The sequence below is a fragment of the Sciurus carolinensis genome, chromosome 4 (genome assembly GCF_902686445.1).
Source record: "Sciurus carolinensis chromosome 4, mSciCar1.2, whole genome shotgun sequence".
In the NCBI taxonomy this organism is placed as follows: Eukaryota; Metazoa; Chordata; class Mammalia; order Rodentia; family Sciuridae; genus Sciurus; species Sciurus carolinensis.
In genome coordinates this window covers 8918095-8938249 of record NC_062216.1, presented here as the reverse complement: position 1 = coordinate 8938249, position 20155 = coordinate 8918095, and the positions used below count along the sequence as shown (strand labels likewise).

The following is a 20155-nucleotide window of genomic DNA, read 5'->3' as shown; positions in this document are numbered from 1 at the left end:
TTCTGTCCAACTTTTTTCCTCAGCATCACTTTATCAAAATGTTTTCCATGTGTCCCCCGAGTTGGTGCCTCATTCCTTGTTGTTGCTGAGTGATATTTGTTGTATGTTTACATCACCTGTGCCTTGTCCATTCATCAGCGTATGGCCACCTGGGCTATTTCCTTTTGTGCTTATTATGAATAATGCTGCCATAAGCATTTGTGTGTAACTTTTTGCGTAGAAACATTTTTAAAATTCTCTCAAGGATACATCCAGAAATGGAGCTGCTGGGTCGTATGTAACTTCATGGTTAATTTTTTGAGGAGTAGCCAACAGTTTTCCATAGCAACCATGCCATTTTATATTTCCATCAGCAATCAATGAAGATGCCATTTTTTCTCATCACCATAGCTAACACTTGTTATTTTCCTTTTCTTAAAAAAAAAAAAAAAACGTAGTCATCCTACTGGATGTGAAGTGACATTGCATTGTTGTTTTAATTTCATTTTCTTAATGACTGATAATGTTAATGTGTCATCAACATTGTGCTTTTGGCTTTCAGCATATCCTCTTTGGAGAAATGTCTATTCTTTATTTACCCTTTTTAAAATTGGCTTGTCTTTCTTGTGGGATTTTAAGAGTTCCTGGTGTATTCTCCAGAGCAGAGCTTTATCAGATATAGGACTTGCATATATTTTTGACCCATCCTGTAGGCTGTCTTTTCACTTTCTTTGCACAAAAGTTTTAATTTGGTAAAGTCCAGTTCTCCTACTTTTTTCTTTGATTACTTGTTCTTTAGATATCATACTAAAGAAATTATCACCAAATCAAAGTCCTGAAGATATTCACCTATGTTTTCTTTGAAGAACTTTGTAGTTTTAGCTCTTCCACTTAAGGCTGTGATTCATTTTGAGTTATTTTTTCATGTGGTGTGAAGTAGGGCTCCAAATCCATTCCCTCACACGTGGGATATCCAGCTGTTCTGGCCTCACATGTTGAAAAGATTACTCTTCCCTGCTGAATTTTCTTTCCATTTGTCTAAATAAGTTGAGGATATTGTATGGGTTTTTCTTTTTTCCCCTGGACTTTCAGTTCTATTCCATCAATCCCTATGTCCATCCTTCTGTCATATCACACTGTTTGGATAACTGTAACTGTGTGGCAAGTTTGAAATTGGTGTGAAGCTTCCACTTCGGTTCTTTTGTTTTAATTAATTAATTAATTAATATTTTGAGACAGAGTCTTGCTCAGTTGCTTAGAACCTTGCTAAATTGCTGAGGCTGACCTCAAACTTGTGATCCTCCTGCCTCAGCCTCCCAAGTCTCTGGGATTACAGATGTGTGCCACTGTGCCTGGCTTCATTTTTCTTTTTAAAGATAATTTTAGCTATTCTGTGTTTTTGTATTTTCATATGAATTTAGGACTAACTGATCAATTTCCACAGAAAATCAGCTGGGATTTTGATAGGTATTGTGCTGAGTCTGTAGATTAATTTGGAGATTTGTCTTATAGTATTAATTTTACAGTTCACAAACACAGAATGTCTTTCCAGTTACTTAGGTTGTCTTTAGTTTCTTTCAACAAGAAACTTCTACTTTTCAGTGTACAAGTCTTCTACTTCTTTTATTTATTCTTTATTCTTTTATCTTCCTTCCTTCATTCCTTTCTCCCTTCCTTCCTCTTTTTCTTTCTTGTGCTGGATATTAAACCCAGTGCCTCACACAGGCTAAGCATGCACTTTACCACTAAGCTATGCCCCCAGCCCTATTAAGGATTTAAAAAATGCCATTATAAATGTAATAGTTTTCTTAATTTCATTTTCAGGTCATTCATTGCACATTGCAGTGTGTAGAAATATGACTGACTTTTGTAGATTGGACTGTATCTGAACTCATTTTGTGTGTGTGTGTGTGTTTTATAAGATTTCTATATGTAAGATCATGTCATTCATGCATGGAGGTAGTTTTACTTCTTCCTTCCCAGTCTGGATGCCATTCCCTGTTCATTCTCCTAATTGCCTGATTAGATCCTCCAGTCGATGTTGGGTATGAATGTGGGGAGAACAAGCATCTTCATCTTGCCCTTGGGTCTCAGTGTGGGAGGCTTTGGCCTTCAGTATGTTGACAGCTCTTATTTTTTTGTAGATGCCCTTTATCAGTGTGAAGAGGAATCCTGGTTCTTATTTGTTATTTCCTTTTTTTTTTTTTTAAATAATGAAAGGGTGTTGGCTTTTGAAAATGGTTTCTGTGTGTCTGTAGAGATGACCATTGATATTTATGTCATACTGATCTTATATTCCAGAGAAATCCTGCTTGCACATGGTTTATAATTCTTTCTGTGTGTTACTGGACCCAGTTTGTTAGTATTTCATTCAGAACTTTTGCATCTATATTTGTAAGGGATACTGGACTAGAGTGGTGTTTTAAATTTTCATTTTATTATTCTTTCTTTTTTAAAGTGACCTAAAATTGTGTTTTTGATACACAACAGGAAACTTTGTGGAATGGCTATGTTAAGCCAATTGACCTTTGTCATTGCCATACTGCCATGAACAGGGAGTGTAGGTAGCCCTATGACCTGTTGATGTCATTTCCTGTGGATCCATACCTGGCAGTGGGACTGCTGGTGCCTGTGGTAGGTCTAGTTTAGTTTTCTGAGGAACCTCCCTGCTGCTTTCCATAGTGGCTGCACTAATTTATATTGGCCAACTATAAGTGCTACCTCTTCCCCACCTACTCACCAATGCCTGTTATCTTTTCTTTTTTCAATAATAGCCATTCAAACAGTGTGAGGTCAAGGTCTGTGGTGTTATTGCAAGATCTTTGTCTGATTTTTATCTTCTATTCTGTATTCTATTTATTTCTACTGTAGTCTTAATTATTTTTTCATTGGTTATTGCTATACTTTGAAATTTCCCTCAAAACTCATGTTGAAATTTATTCTCCATGTGAGGTATTGAAAGGATGGAAACTGAATTTGTTGATAGTATTTGAGGGTGGAAACTTTGGGAGGTAATTAAGGTTCATTGAGGCCTTAAGTGTGGGGCCCTATTCCTTGGGACTGTGGCTTTGTAGGAAGAGAGAGTCCTAAACCAGTGTGCTCTGTCTTGCCACGTGACACCTTGAGATGCTTTGGGACTCTGTGGAGAGTCCCTGTGAACAAGAAAGACATCACCAGATACATGCTTATATTGATCCGCCCAGTCTTCAGAACCATGAATTGAATAAACCTATTCTTTTTTTTTTTTAAATGAAACCTTTATTTTTTGTTAGTGCATTATAGTTATAAATAATAAACCTGTATTCTTTATAAATCACTTCATTACTCAGTTATAGCAACAGAAAATGAACTAAGACAGCTATTTAGAAATGCTATTTAATTGTCTTGTATTTGTGATTTTTCCAATTGGTTTCTTCTGTCATGATTTCTACTTTTATTCCATTGTGGTTGGAAAACATCCTTCATATGATAAAATCAATTTATTGAGGCTTATTTTATGGCCTAATATATTATCTGCTGGAGAATATTCCATGTGTACTTGAGAGCTTGTTGGGAGGTTCTAGCAGCGGAGTGCAGCCACTCATACACCCTTGACTGAAGAATGGTCCTCCTCTGTAGAGGAAGGTCGTCCTCTGGGCTTCCGGAGGTATGCACATGGAGTGGTGAGGGAGGAAGGGCACTCCCACCTAGCCAGCCAGATGAGCTGAATCAATCTTGGCAATCTGGAGTGACAGATGTCGCAGCCAGATCACCCTCACCTCCTCTATGTGTACCTGAGAAGAATGTGTCTTCTAATGTTATTGGGTGGAGTGTCACAGATACTGTTGGGACTAGTGGGTTGTAGTGTTGGTTGAGTCTTCTATTTCCTTGTTGAAATTCTATCTAGATCTGTTCATTATTGAAAGTAGAGTGGGGGTATTGAAGTCTCACCTGTTATTGTTGAGTTTTCTTTTTCCCTTCAATTATTTTATTTTTGCTTCATGCATTTTGGGGTTCTATTGTTATATATGTTTATAATGGATGCATCTTCTTTTTAAACACTTATTTTTTGTTTTATTTTGAGACAGGGTCTTGCTAAGCTACAGAGGCTAGCCTCCAACTAGCAATCCTCCTGCCTCAGACTCCTGAGTCTCTGGGATTATAGGTGTGCCCCACATCACCTAGCTTGGATGTATCTTCTTGAGGAATTGAACCTTTTATTTTTATAAAATGACCTCCTTTGTTTTTAGTAACAAATTGAGTCTGCTCAAATGTCTGCTTTGTTTATTATTCGTATAACCACTCCAGCCCTCTTCTGTTTGCTTGGTTATGTTTTCCTGGCCTTGTGCTTTTACCCTACTTGTGTCTTTGAATCCAATTTGTCTCTTGTGGACAGCGTGTAGTTGGATTATATTTTGTTTTTATTATTTTAAGCACAGTCTGCCAAACTTTGCCTTTTGATTGGAATGCTTAGCTCATTTAAATTTAATGTACTTGCTGATGAGGTGGGATTTACTTCTGCTGTTTTGCTATTTTCTATACCTCTTTGTCTTTTTTGCTCTTTTGTTCTTTCACTATTGCTTTCTTTTTGTGTTAAATATATCTTTTCTAGGGTACCATTTTAATTCCCTTGTCATTTCTTTTATTAAATATTTTTTGAATTATTTTCTTTGTGTTTGCTCTAGAGATTATAATTAGTATTTTTATTTATAACAATCTAATTCCTATTACTACCAACTTAGTTTCTTTCTTTTTTTTTGGGGGGGGGTACCATGGATTGAACTCGGGGCACTCAACCACTGAGCCCCATCCTGTTCCCTATTTTGTATTTTATTTAGAGACAGGGTCTTACCGAGTTGCTTAGTACCTCACTTTTGCTGAGTTTGGCTTTGCACCTGTGATCCCCCTGCCTCAGCCTCCCAAGCCACTGGGATTACAGTCGTGCACCACTGTGCCTGGCCTTAATTTTGTTAGTGTATGAAAACTTTGTTCCTCTAAGCTCTTTTTCTTCCTTTACCTTGTTTGTGTTATAAATTACATTATACAATGTGTTCTTCAGCAAATATTTATACCAATAATTTTATACTGTTATAATTGAAATCAAACAAGAAAAACAAAAAGCACAATTATACCATCTTTAATATTCAATTCTGTAATTCCCTTCACTTGTACTCTATATTTCTTCCTGTGGATTTAAGTTACTGTCTAGTTTCTTTCCATTTCAACCTGAAGGAAAAGTTTCTTTAGTGTTCCTTATTGGACCAGTGTACTCATGATGACCTCTCTGTTTTTGTTCATCTGGGACTATCTTAATATCACCTTTATTAGAAAAAAAAATTTTTCAGATACAGAATCTTAGTTGACATCTTTGTTCCTTTTTAATACTTCAAACATCTTATCCCACTGCTTTCTGGCCTCCATGGCTTCCAGTGAGAAATCAGCCGTTAGTCTTATTGAGGATCCCCCGTACGCGATGAGTCATTTCTCATTTGCTGTTTCAGGATTCTCTCTTGGTCTTTGTCAACAGTTTGATTATTAATTTAAAATCCACTAATATCCTGCCCATAACTCATCATCCCTTTTCAGTGACTAGCATGGGACAGTTTTTCTAGAACTTTAATTCAACTTTCATAATCACATCTCTGCAGCATTTCTCTGGTCTTGCAACGGTATGACTTAATAGTATGCAGCTTTGTTTTTTCTACCACATTTCATAGTTTTATAGAACATCATAGTGATATTTGCATGATCCGTTACCATAACTTGCCTACTTGGTTTAGTGAACACCTACACGTAGAAGTCTTTATACAAGTCCTTCAGTTTTCTTAGATAAGTGATTCATGGTCTTGTCTGTGAGGATGACATGTGTGGTTGGCAATGCAATAGTAGCTGTGCTATTACGATGTAATATCAACCAAGTTTTCTGGCAACACGGAGGAGAAGGTTGCTGGTTTTTATGTTTGGTTGATGAGCAAACTGAGAACTATATAGATTGAACAATTTAAGACCTTGAGGTTATCTAAATTAGAAATATGCAGACCCAAGGAGAGGCACTCATAATTTTGGATTCTGTCTATGAAACTGGTGATTCTAGAGCGTGGCTATTTTCTACTTTTAAGCATCGAAGGTAAAAATGAATTCTTACACCAGGTAAATGTGTTAAGCACAGACTAGCTATTTTGCTTGAGAAGGTGTACATGCTACAAATAAAAGAAACAGTGTTTACTTATGCTTATTAAATTATACTAGTATGAAATTAGTAAACTAGTGACTATGTTAAAATTTGAGGCGTCAAAATATGAAAAGATTCTTTTACTAAATCCACCCTGTTTTCCCCTTTCCTTTTTTATTGATCTTTCTGTTTGGAAAAGAACCCTTCCCCTCCTTTCATCGCCAGTAAAATTTTGGATACATACAGTTCATTTTAGAGTTTCCTTAAAAATTAGAGTTACTGATCACTCAGAACTGTGCTCATCCCCCATAGAATAAAGCATGATTTCTTTGGGCATACAGTTTTAATTTTAATCTGCATGCCTGCTTTTCTACTCTCCCATGATTCTTTGCAGCAGGACAAGGAAAAGCAAATCTTATAAAAAGAAATACAGTATGTGGTGCTTATTAAAGTTACATACATCTCCTCTCACAGGAGAATTCTGATTCACTGCAGGTTGTGCATATGTTGCATATGGACATTTCTAGGGAACAGATTCCTTATCGCTGAGCAGTGAAGGGCTTCTAGTACTCCATTATTGCTCCGGGAACATGTTAGTCATGATTATGAAAGGTAGGATACCATGAAATCTGTAAGGTGATTTGGCAGAAGTCGGTGCTGTTGGTGCCAGGATTTGGGTACCGTGCCACGGTTTCCTGTTTTCAAATGTATTAATTGATCCGCAAAGGACATCTTTTGGAGACAAGAATTCAGACAGACTGGCACAGCCTGGACCTCCGCCAAGACTGCTCGGAAGGTTGCCATACTGGGAGCAAAAGAGTGAGAGAGAGAAAGAGGGAGAGAGAGAGAGGCAGAGGGAGAGCTGAGGAAAGAAAAAAAGGCAAGACTTGGCACAGCTCAGTCAAATCAGCTTCTTTTGTCTGCTTTCTCGGCTTGAGCTTCAGGAAAGAAAACCGTCCTGGGGTACAGAAAAACTCAGAACTTTTTGGTTTTCAAACTTAGAAGGCTTTTTAAGTCTCTTGGGTTATTTGAAAGTGTTGGTACATACAATGACGTTTAGTCACCAGTATTTAGGGAAATAAAAGCCTTTTTCAAAAGGAAGCTTCCACAGTGTCCATGCATGTGGGAAATACTGTATTTGATTTTTTGCATATATGATTATACCATGAGAGACAGGATTAACATAGAAGATGGCAAGGCAAATTTCTAATTAGAGAGAATTTAATTTTCTACAAAATAAAGTTTGTTCATCAGTACAAACCTGCTTTCAAATCCAATCAGACATCCTTCGGAATGTGTTCAGAACGTAAGTTTTTAGACTTTATTTTATTTTTTCCCATTTGTAGACATTAAGTTTTCAAGGAGTCTTTCTAAGATTTTATGCAGCCCAGTCAGGAGGGTAGAGTAAAAGTTGCTTGATCCATGTGTTTAAGAAAACGATTTCTTAAAGCAACAGCTTTTATTTCTGCTGCTTCGTGCTGTCCTAAACTACCTCCCCAGCAATTAGTGACAACACTGGAGCCCAGAAAGGCAAGCTGAAGACACCAGACTTCGCTCGAAGGGCAGGCAAGAAATGTGAGCTTGGTCATTATTTTTGTGTGTGTCTTTGCTCTGAACCATTTTTGGGAGGTGGGTGGGGAGGTGGGTGGGTAGGTGTCTATGTCTGAAGATGTGTGCGATTAGTGAATTCTCATTGTGGGGAGGAATGATAAAAGGTGATTTCCACGATGTTGGCAGAAATGGCTGGGAATGGTAGAGAGCAGAGATTTAAATCTTTTGGGAAAGAAATAGTGAGCTGTGTTTGAAATAGTTGGAGGGAAATTCCATTATTTTTTAGTTGATTAGATTTTATAATTCAACGGTTACTATAGCTTGGCTTTCTCAAAATATTTTAGGCAAAAGGAAAATCTAGGAAGCCCATCGATTTTCTTTTAAATTTCTACCTGGTGTTTTACTGAGATATGTATTTATATGTGATTTCATGACAATAGATGCTTTCTATCAGGCCTTGTTATAGTTGAATTGTGATAGTTCTGATCTTAAAAATCAGTATTGTTGTAGGAGAGGTTAACTGGGAAGCACGTATTTTGTGGACCACCCTCATTGTCAGTAAGTATTCTATTTCTAAAACAGAGTTTGATGATGAGATGATGACTTCCTGGAGTCATAGATTTTCTTTTTATTTTATGTACTGGGAGAATGCTGGAAAATCGGACATATTCATATAAGTACTAATCTTTTTGGGCAGTATAAGAGACTGCTCCTGGATCTATGCTTTTGTTTTGAGTATGTAATCATTGATTTGTTAATCCTTTGACAAAAACAAATTGTCTATAGCTTTCTATGTTTGCGCGCCTTAAATGATCAATTATTTAAGGTGGTCTTTATAAAATCAGGGTGACATATCAGTAATTCTGAAGGTGGCATTTAATGTACAAATACGATTTTAAAGCACGTGAAATCTAATACAGGTGTTGAATTGTTAAACTGAAGTGTTTTCTTCCACTTTTTTACTCATTGTCATTTTGATCTTCAATAAAACGAAATCACTTGGTGTTTGTGTGGGTTGCCAAAGTGACAACCTTTGTTCTGTATGCTGCTTTGCACCCACCTCCCGGACACTCCTAACATGGACGCCAAGCCGTGAAAGGCAGGCTGAGAGGCACTGGAAAGGAGGTGTTTGCCTGACCACGCTCTTCATTCTTGAACTGATCACAAGATCATTCGTGTCCACACTAAAAACGACAACATAGAAGACAGAAAGTTCAGGGACTAAGCTCAAATGAGAGCTACATTTTAATGCTGACCGCCTGATTCCCGTTGATATTTACTTGCCAAACATTTAACATCACCTCTTGTCATTTAGGATTGCCAAATATGTAACTAACTTAGTGTATTTAAGACATTTTTCCCCTCAAGGAAAAAGAATTATTTGCTAGCTTATTTCTTAACTTCTTTGCAGCGAACTCAATAAGAACAAACTTATATCCAAACTATTTTAGGGTCAATTATTTTCTCACAATTTAATCAAAAGTAGGTGAATTTAAAAACAAAGATGTCAGAATATACCTTAAGAAATTTAAAATTTTTCGATACTGGTAAAACTATATTTTCATAGAGTAATTAGACTTAAACTTTGATAAAGATCAGCTGTTTTCTCCAATAGTTTCTCACCAGTACATTCTCTTTGGCCTACTTGTTACACATCTTAAAACGAAAAAGTCCTCCCAGAAGATGCTTATTGTTAGCTGGGTGGAATAGACACTTCTGTATACAGCAAGTTTTTAGAGGTCTGATTAAGAATTGTGTTAATCACATTTTTCAAAAACACATATTTGGGTTGAACATCATGCATGTTCCTTTTCTTTACACCTATTATGCTGCAAAACATCGACGTTTGTTATTAGCTATTTCCACAATAGTGCTCATATTTCAATCTTACTTTCAGGTGTCGAAATAGCAGTTTCTGATTGTAAATACACATGCTCTCAAGCACATATTTCCTGTATTTGGATTGTGTAATATTTTGAAGTAGAATTATTAGGGTAGAAATGTGCTCATGTTTAACTGCTACTTGATGCCTATTGTTAAGTCCCGTTTCGATGCAGATACCTGGACATACAATCATGTTATTCTATAAACTGCTGCAAAGCTCTCAGGGGCCTGAGTCCAGTATTTGATAATTATTCACTGATTTATTCAACAAATGTTTATTGAGCACCCACTTAAGCATGCTAGTATTTTGCTGATTAAATTATTTTGGGTAACAGCAAAGGAAGCCACATATGTGGATGGAAGAGGGAATTGATATAAAACACAGCTCAAAAAGCCCACATAGACAAGAGCAGTATAGCACTGAGATTTATCTCAGTAGATTGAAGGATGTTCACTTTTATTGCACAATGTATGTGTTCTAGAGTGCTATTATAAAAACGTGGCGAGGTTACTGAGTCCCCACAGCTAGACTTTGGCTTCACCACTCTTTGGAGACCGCATCTTATTGGCCACCGCACTTAGGTTGTTCAGGTCTCCTGGCAGACTCCAAGAGTGAGCAGTCACATGCTGTGAGGAAGAAACCAGGAAGGTCCAGCTACTGCCTAACGCTAGAGTGTACGTGTGTTGAGTGATGTGGTTGTCATTAACCTATGGAGATGCCTAAAAAACAGTGTACGTTTATAAGAATGGTTTTTCCTTTCCTTTGTTTTCTGTTGTGAGACAGAGGAAGAACAGGGAGGATGATCCTGCATCCCTTGGTCAGTGTGGCCTCAAAGTTAGTTTTGCCAGGGGGTGGGGTTCTTCAAAGGGACCACTCAGTCCGCCTTCTCTATTCTCCAGGGTTGGTTTTCTTGGTGCGTGCTGAGCGTAGTGACCTAGCTTTATTCCATGGGTTGTTCTCTAACATAAAGAGGAGGCATGGGCTCCCCTTCTGAAGGGGTGACAGAAGCCCTGGCATGAGGGAGATAGCTGGGCGCTGGAGTTGGCAGGACTGAGAGTGGAATGGAGATGGGATGGTGTGGCTGGGCTCCCGCTGCTGACAATCCCGCGTGTCGCTCCCAGGCATGCACTGTGCCAGGCAGAGGATGCCGCTCCCATCTAGCTGTGGGAGGGAGGAGAAGGTGACGAGTGTGTGTCCCTTCACCTGCTACCCTCCAACCCCAGCAGCAGTGCCTGGACAAAGGACTGTGTGATGCCACTTAATGAGTGTTCACTGAAGGACCAAGCCAAGCTTTGGATCTGTTATTACCCTCTTGTTTTTCCCCTCATGGTAGAGAAACAACAGTCTTGGTGCCTGTCTTTATCTTGATTCTGGATTGCTGGTTAAGGGTTTGGAGGGGCAAAGCCAGTCTTAGAATCCCTCCAGGTCGTTATGGAGATGTAAAATAAGGACTTGACTGACAGTGGCCCTGATGGCCCACTCCATCTCCAGCACTCCGTTGTCTTGTATTCCCCCTGTCCTTGTTTTCCCCAAGGGTCCCCTGTCTGTCCCTTAGGACTTGGTGGTGTGTCCTAAACAGGTAGCAGATTGACAAATGAGTTTAAGGTATTTCTTAGGAGTCTGGGAGGAAGGCTGAGAACTGGGAGAGAACTGGCAAGGGAAGTGACAGTGAGGCTGCCACTGTTGCCAGCTGCAACCCATGGGGAGGCTCAGAGTGGAGGCCCATAAGGCCGGGGTGGAAGTGTCTTCTGGGGTTAGACTGGAATATCAGCAGCAGCCCACCCTGAAAGTGCACAAGGCCTTATGGGGGTAGTACCCAGAAAGCCAGTTCACGTCAAGCAGCATCTTTCTAGGTCTTTCTTCAGCAGTGCTGTGAGGCCAGGCTGGGGGAGGTGGTGCCAGGACCATCGTGTGCACTTGTGTACCTGCGGGGCGTGTGCTCTCCTGCCCAAGCTTGGAGCCTTCTTCCTTGTCTGCTGGAGGGTGGTCCCAAGCCCCGTGGGTGCTAGTGGTGGCCCTTGGGTGGGGTGGGAGACGTGCTTGGAAAGTCCTAGAGCCATGGTGACTGGGGAAAGGTGTGCGTAGGGACTGGGGACAAGCCACAGGAAAGGCTGGGAAGGTCCTAAAGTCAGGTGTCATTCTGAACCTGCGGGTTGTGACCAGTGGCACAGCTTGCAGGCTGTCCTTCTGCTGGAGGAGCAAGTGTGAAGGCACCTGGAAAAAGATCAGTGACCGCGCCCACTCTGTGTTCCACACGCCGCGGAATGAAGAGGCCTCCTCTGCCCTGCAGCTCAGCATCTTGAGCTGCCTAGGATCCCCGAGGTATGCAGCTCAGAGGTTTGAAGACCAAGTTCCTCCAAAGTGATGCCACTCCTTTCTCCCCGTTCATCAGTGCCATTTACATATTGTTTCCTACTAGCCACTCATTGTCCCTTACTTGAAAAGATCGAGATGTTCTCAGGGACCAGGAGTGCGGTGCCTAGAGTACTCATGGGAATGTTGCCTTTGACACGGTCCTTTACCATCATGGAATGACAGAATGGGACTTCGAAGGCTCACCAGCCCCAGTGGGCGGCCTGTTCCCCATCCCCACCCCTCCATTCTTCACTTGGTCAGTTCCTTCTGTTAACAGGGGGCATGGGATCTACTGCAAAGGTTTGGGAGGAGAAATTAGGACATACTTGCAAAGCAGGTGGTGTAGTGTCTGGTATATAGGAAGTACTCAATAAATGGCAGTTGTTCATTTATTATGTTAAATTCTCAAAAAATTGTGATAAAATATGCATCTTATGAGGGTTGCCTTCTGAACCATTTTTTAAGGACAGTTCAGTGGCAGTAAGCACGTTCACACTGGCAGCTCCCCCGCCGCCATCCAGCCACGGAAGTCTGTTCATCTTGTACAACCGAAACTGCCTCTGTTGACGAGAGCTCCTGGTCTCCCACTCTGGCAACCACCGTTCTCCTTCCTGCTCTGAGTCTGACTACCTTGGGTAACTCACATAAGCAGAGTCATAGTGTCCTTTCTTTTGTGACTGGCTAATGCCACTGAGCATGACATGTTCAAGGTTCATCCATGCTGGCATGTCAGACTGCCTTCCTTTTAAATCTGAATAACATTCTGCTGTACCTCTATTTTACATTTTGTTTATCCACTCCTCTGTTGATGGATATTGCCAACCTTTTGACTGTTGTGGATAATGCTGCTGTGGATATGAACTTTAGGACTCCATTTTCAGTTCTTTGGATATATTTCCAATGTAGTTGCTGGATCAATAGGCACTTTTAGCATGCATAGCAAATTACGTTGAAATGATAGAAGTTGCATTTGACTTATTAGCACAGATAGTGTTCTAATGGAAGGACTTGAATGAGAGCTTATGATGTCTGTCTAGTTTTTTGTGGCAATATCCCAAACACCCCATTGAGTTATCTGTAAATTATTTTGTAGGGTAGAGTTTGGCATGAGTGTTAATCATGCTCATATCACTCACATAACACAGTATTTATGCATTCTGTGTATTTATATGTTCTAGGATATACAACTCATATTTCACTTTTCACTTTTAATATCAAGTGACTTAAGCATTCCTGTTTGGAGGACTTCCTTTAACCTTTTTTTTTTTTGGGGGGGGGTACTGGGGATTGAACCCAGGGATGCTTAACCACTGGGCAACATCCCCAGCCCTTTTTAAATATTTTATTTAGAGAGAGGGTCTTGTTGAGTTGCTCAGGGCCTTACTAGGTCACCGAGCCTGGCTTCGAACTCCCAATCCTTCATGCCTCAGTCTCCTGAGCCATTGGGATTGCAGGTGTGTGTCTCCATGCCTGGCTCTTATTCTTTTAGAGTAGGTTTGCTGGCAACACATCTCTTCATTTCCCTATGCATTCCTGAAGGGTACTTTTGCTGGTATAGAATTCTGGGCTGACAGTTGCTCTGTCTCAGCAGTTGAAGCATGTTATGCCTCTTTTTCTGCTTTGTGGTTTTCTGATGAAGAATCTGCTGTGTCATTTGAGTTGTTTGCCCTTGTAGATAGGATGTCATTTGTCTCTCACTACTTTGAAAATCTTTGTCTTATTTTTAAGGAGTTGATATGGATATGTCCTGTTATGGAGTTCTCTGGGTTTATTCTATTTGGGATTCACTCACCTTCTTGAATATCTAGGTTTATGTCTTTTGTAAAATTTAGGAAGTTTTGAGCCATTACTTCAATTATTTCTCTAGTCCTGCCTTCTTTCTCCTTTCCTTCCTTCCAGGCCTTGGAGGATGTGAGTGTTAGATCTCTTGTTATAGTCCTTCCTGTGATTGACATTGATCATTTCTTTTAGTCTGTTTCTTCTTTATTATTCAGACTGAATAATTTCTGTTATTCAAATTGGCAGGTTCACTGATTCCTTCCTCTGTCATCTTCATTCTGCTGTTGAATCCACCTAGTGAATTTTAATTTCAGTTTTAGTATTTTATCAACTGTTTTTTTGCTGAGACTTTCTGTCCTTGCCGTTTGTTTTTGTGTGTTTGTGATTATTTATTGACACATTTTTATGATAGGTACTTTAAAGTCCTTGTCAGATAATTCCAGCATCTGTGTCACCTTGATGTGGGCATCTGTTGATTTCCTTTTCTCATTTAAGTTCAGATTTTCTTGGTTCTTGGTAGGATGAACTATATTTTATTATATTCCAGTACTTGTACCTTTTGGGTATTATGTTATGAGATTGTGGATTTTAGCTAAGCCTTCTGTTTGAACAAACTTCCCCTGGCACTGAGCCGTTGTGGGGAAGGGGCACATTCATTACATGAGGTGTGGGAAGAATTTCAGTTCCTCATGTGGCCCCTGTTCACACCTGGGTGGGAGGGGGCTTGCTGCTGCTGGGAGGAGGTGAAGCATGAGCTCCCTAGGTGACATGGTTATTTTATGGTTGGTTTTGTACTTTGTGCAATAACCTGACAGTACCTGAGCTATGTAGTCTTTAAATTTAGCTCATGTTGTTGTTGCAACATGGATTTGATAAACCTGTTTGATGATAAGCAAATTCTCAAAATAGGGACTGGGATGACTATAATCACTAGCCTCCCCAAGATTAGTGTGTGTTTACCATTAGCATATTGAAGAAAATATGTTAAAAAATAAAATGACAGTTTCTACTTTATTAACTTTGAAAATTTACCCTTAACATTAGAAAAAAGCCTACCTGGACCTACCTGGGAAAGATTTCCAATTTCCTTTGGCTAGATTTTATCAGACTTTTGTAACATTTTTAGAATAGGTCAGTATATCAGAAATACTAGTCAGTAGAAATGAATTTCCTTGGATGCCTTGAGAATTTCAGTGATGAAGTATTTCATTTCACATACTAACTTACACCTGGGATTTCAGGTCAGTAACAGATCTTAAAGATGATGTATATGTCTTCGGAATAAAATGATATCAGGGTTTTAAGTGGGCACCTGTCCTGTAGCAGTGACAGCATAGGATCTCACTATTGGGTCCCTTACTAACTGAGTGATCTTGAGAAAGTCCCCAAACTCTAATGCTTGACTTTTCCTGTCAGGAAAATGGCTGTCATAATACCTGTATCCAAGGGTTGTTGAGAATATTAAATGAGATAATGTGCCTGAAAGCAATTGAGCTGATAGGTATTCCACAAACATGAGAGGTAATTGCCTAGTTTAGCTACCCCGAGCACATGATGGTGATGGATAAAGATAATGGACCTAATTCTCCTTGCTTTTCAGCTGTGCATGCCAATAAACTATGGGTTATGCATGTGTATATTTAAAACACTTTAAAATGTTTTAATTAGGAAAAACTTTCAAACAGAAAAGTACCAAATTTAAACAGAATGAATACCCATTTGCCCATATCCAGAGTTAACAAATGGCATATTTAGTTTGCCTCTTTTTTTATTAAAAAAAAAGGAAGAAAATAAAACATTAGGGATATAACTAAAGCCTTATTCTCTCATTCCTGAAATTGGTGTGGAATATTCCCATGTGTATTTTTGTAGTATTTAATATGCACACACATATACACATAGCCATAGAGACAATATAAATATTATTTTACATGATTTAAAACTTATATGATTTAAAAATGGCTTTGAATTGTTGCTATTATATGAATTGAAAATATCTTCTGAATCTTTGATTTTTTTTTTTTTTTTTTTTTTTTTCATTTTCCTCTTGGTGACTTTTACAAACTAGATGATGTATTTTTGAGGTACATCTCTGTTGCTAAGGTAGGTCCAGAGTTTACAGTGAGGATTCCCTTGTAGTTGTTCCATTCTGGGGATGGACACCTAGGGCTCTGCCCGGTACAGACAGTGCTGTCTGGGCTGAAGCTACCGGTTTCCTGCAGTCCCACGTGATCTCCTGGGGAGGTTCTGGAAAGGGAGCTGAGATGCGAAGACCAGCTCTTGCTCTAAGTATTTGCACCAGTTAACATCCCTGAGCTAGGGCATCAGGTTTTCCTTTCACTACATCTTCTCCAATACTCGATGACACCAGATTTAAAAATGTTTGCCAATCTGATGGCCAGGAAAAATTCTGCTGTTATTTTTGTTTGCCTGATTACTTTAATAAGATAGTGCATCTTTTTATATTAGCCATTCAGACGCCCTTTCTGTATATTATCTATCCATTCACTTTGCACCATTTTCTTTTGAGGTCTTTTGCAGCATATTTTATATAATGACCTTTTATTATATGAATTGAAAATATCTTCTGAATCTTTGATTTTTTTTTCATTTTCCTCTTGGTGACTTTGGAAATAAACTACGGCATGTGTTTGAAAAATGGAAATGCTTTTGTTTTTCATTTTCAAAGATGATTTTTGTGCTGTTGTAGAACATTTTCATGCATATTTTTGTTTGTACCTGTAGTTCGGGCTTTGGGATGTGGCAGAGAGGACTCTTGGGACTAATATTTCTCCAAAAGCATCAGAATTTTATCCCTTTAAAAATTTATGAGATAAAATTCCTTATTTTCCATATAAAATTTTTGTCAATTTATTGAAATCTTGGGCAGAGTCCTAGTTCCCAGGCACCTATGACTGAATTCTAGACTGTTGCTAAGTTTTATTATTTGCAGAGACTAACTTACAGCACACTGAAGCTATGGGCGCGTTCCCATTTCATCTGCAGTGTTACCAAATAGGAGTTCTTGGGAACTTAGAATGTCCTTTTGATCTGATTACAGTGATTTCTAAACAGTGAATAATGTCGGTGCAATAAGCACTTTCTCCTTTCCTTAACCGGTAGTCTCGCTAACAAAATAACTTAATTGAGAAATTCAAAGTGTTGGGGCAAGTGGAAGTGAGTTGTGGCTGAGGCTCCTGTGTATCTTTTGTTGTGCAATCAAGTAGCACTTATTCACCAACACTGCTTCACATCCCGCCTAAACAAAACCCACCTAATCTCCCAAATCACTTTGCAAAACAAAAGAACACCCAGAAGATACTGAAGCCAGGAGGAAGGGGCGAGGCACTCTCTCTCCTTTCCCTGCTAGTCACTAAGGTATTCACAGGGCACTGCTTTCACCTTTACAGGAAAAGTTCTAGGGAGAAATTCACAACTGACCAGAAGCCCGGACTTGCAAGCCTGCACCTGTAGGGCAAGCCTGGGCTCCTGGTCCTGGTCTTGCAGACTTGCCTTCCTTAGGGCAGTGGCCCTAAGGCACTGGCCCGTGCTTCTTGTAGGTGTCTGCTGTTCAGGGCAGTGAGTGAGCCTCCTGCCTCCGTGGAGCAGCCAGGGAAATGTCCTCTCGGTCTCATTGGCTGAGCCGTCATCCTTCTTTCTCACTCAGTTCCTCCCTGGCACCTCTCTACCGGCTCTGCACTGCATTGATGTTGGATGGGGATGTATGGAAATAATGACTGTGTTTAATTACAAACTCTGTTTTTGACCTTACTGCAAGTCTGTGAGACAAACATGTTTCAGGTGAGAAAATTGCAACTCAGAACTGAGGTGCCTGGCATGTCGGTGATGACACTGGGGTTCTGACCAAGCCCCATGCTTCCAGCCTCCTGGCTTTTGCCATCGTCTCCCTTGTATGTACTGTGGTGGGCCCACCAGGAGGCTCGCAAGGGGCTTCTTTTTTAGAGGCACCTCGTACCATATACGCTTCTTGGGACTGTAGGTTCTCAGGTAAATCTGCTGCCACCCATTCACTCATTCATTCCTTCAATCCGCCATCCATTCCACTGTGGGTAGGTGAGGAGGATTCAGTCGAGAGGGGACGAGGGGACGTACTAGCCCCTGCAGCTCCTGCGATGGCAAGGCCTGGGGGTCATGCAGCGGAGCATTTTGCGCACCTCTGCTCGGAAGGCCTCCGCGCTTGTCCTTCCACCTGTGTTCCTTTGAACGCTTTGGAATAACAGAGCAGTGGTGATGAGCCCTATTTACTATTTCTGGAGATAAGCATTGGAAAAAAAACCCAACAACAACAACAACAAAAAGAAAAACAGAAAAAGAAAGCCACGAAACCCCAATGTGCTGTTTAAATAAAGAAAAATGAGGTTTACTTTCAAGAGTGCTTTTGCTGTTTCCTTAACGCTTATTCTTCTGAGAGCTGGTTATGGGGAGCGTGACAGTAGCTACTGCGGTGAGTGCGTCCTGGTGGGCCAGGGGATGAATTAGAGCCCCCACAAAGGCCACGGAGCCGCCAGAACCGTGCCTACGTTACCTCAGTACGTGCCAAACTATTCTACTTTCTAAAGACCTCCAGAGAGTGCCCCATGCCCGCAGCTTCCCATTGCAGTGTTTAACAACCTCTGCTGTCAGGAGATTCTTCTTCGTATGTAACCGGCTTTTGCCTTGCCACGGCTCAGCCCCATCATTCTTGTCGTCCCCGGCGGTGACAGCATAGTGGGTCATTATCTTCTCACTGATATCCTTAATGCTCTTGGTGGGGAGTCCCTAAGCTACACCTGTGCAAGTGGGATAACTACCTTCTGTCCCCCGACCCCTCTTCTTGAGGGTCCTGTCTGGAAGTGTCATCTCTGACATTTTGCTCTTACATCTCTAATCCAAGTATTACATGGGGCCTGTCTCCAGACAGCCACTGGTTCCAGCTTTACCCAAGGGCAGCACCTCTTCAGCCTTTTGCTGGTCATCAATTTATTCCACTGAACTGCTGTTTGTGGACTTCCTGGATGCGAGGGCCATTCTGGAGGCTGAAGAGTGTGAGGAGGCGAGACTGCCCTTGACTCACCTAGGCGGAGGGGCCCAAATGCCCCTCGCCAGTGCTGGTCCTTTGGGAATCTGTGGTCTGGAACCTGTGCTTCCCATGCCATGAAAACATTTTCTGCTGGTTTACACTCTGGTGCACATAGAATTTCCTCCAGCCATCCTCAGAAGGTTATGGCATCGTCATGTCCTCAGTGCTCCACCGTGATTCATCCTACGAATGCCACAAGCCGAGTTGGCATGCGGAACTCTGCTCTGTAAGCAGAGGTGAACCTGTTTCCCTTGAGGTTGGGTCTTTGTGACTCCACAGCTCTTATCCCATTTTAAACTCCACGACTGTTGGTTGACATGAGCTGTTGGGATATTTCTTCATTTTGTTTTGTTTCTTAGTTTTCTGTCTCTTCACTCCTTGCACCTAAACATGAGAGCAACACAGAGCTTGTGCCTGGCTCCTGTGTGGGCAGCCCTCCCACCTCGGCTGCCAAGCTTTTAGCAGATGAAATAAAAGTCTATTTATAACGGGTCTCTGATGGATCTCCTTCCTACCTGTGGTTGTGCTCCATCAGCAGGTGTACTGAGCAGATGGAGGAGGGTTTTAATTTTTTCAGTTCAATTAGATCAACTCTCCAGGTTCAGACCACGCGTTCCCTTTCTCACTTAGTTTCTTCCTCTTGGCATTAAAATTGTCGAGCATAGCAAAACCCAAATTAAGTCCAAGAGATAAAACGCATATAGTGCCTGCCTTTAAAATAAGTACTTTGGCAAAGGAGTCACATTCTACATCAGAGGCTAAATCAGTTTTAACCCTTTCCTCCCTTCAATTTAATGTGAATCACATTAATGTTAGGAGCACTAAAATGCTAAAGATTACAGACGCTTTCTTTGTTGCTTATGAGGCACTTTTGGCACTTGAACTTATGCCTTTGAAACCAAATTTACTGTCTTTGAAGAAACAGTTTGACTCTGATAGTTCAGTTTATGTGATGAAGAATTTTAATGAGGAGATGAAGTCATTCATTTTGTGAAGTTCATGTGGCTTTTTTTTCATGGGCAGTTGAATTGTCCAGCAGAATAATCAAATGGTGGTTCCTTGCAGTCCCAAACCAGTCTGAATGCGGCCTTGCCCATCCCTGGGTTGAGCTTCACTGGTAGCAAAATGGCCAGTTACCACAGTTACCACGTGTACACAGGGAGGCCGGTACACTTGGTAGGGAATGTCATCTCCAGCTCCCAAGAGCCCCGTGTTGGTTCCTGCTCTCAGGCTGGAGGCCACACCTTCACACCTCCCAGGGCATCCTGAGCTCCTGCCCAGCATCACAGCATTGTCTTCAGTGAGGCTACGCCTAGGCCCCTTGCTCCCTCCAGCACCATCCGATTATTTAGTTAATGTCTATTTGAAGTTGGGT

At 40.7% G+C, this 20155-nt stretch overlaps 1 protein-coding gene across 4 annotated transcripts in view; it reads left to right on the top strand.

The window, feature by feature from the left end:
- The window catches only part of Msra (methionine sulfoxide reductase A), a 336723-nt gene that overhangs the window by 34036 nt on the left and 282532 nt on the right, over window positions 1–20155 (top strand). Inside the window, exon 1 of one of the 4 annotated variants that reach the window (XM_047549562.1) lies at window positions 6964–7436. The exons of 2 other annotated variants lie outside the window; for them this stretch is intronic. In XM_047549562.1, coding sequence (XP_047405518.1) covers window positions 7424–7436 — 13 coding nt within the window. In that variant the 5' untranslated portion in view covers window positions 6964–7423. Of the gene's footprint in view, window positions 1–6963; window positions 7437–7674; window positions 7706–20155 lie in introns of those variants that run through there. One more of the 4 variants, XM_047549563.1, reaches the window with a different exon arrangement.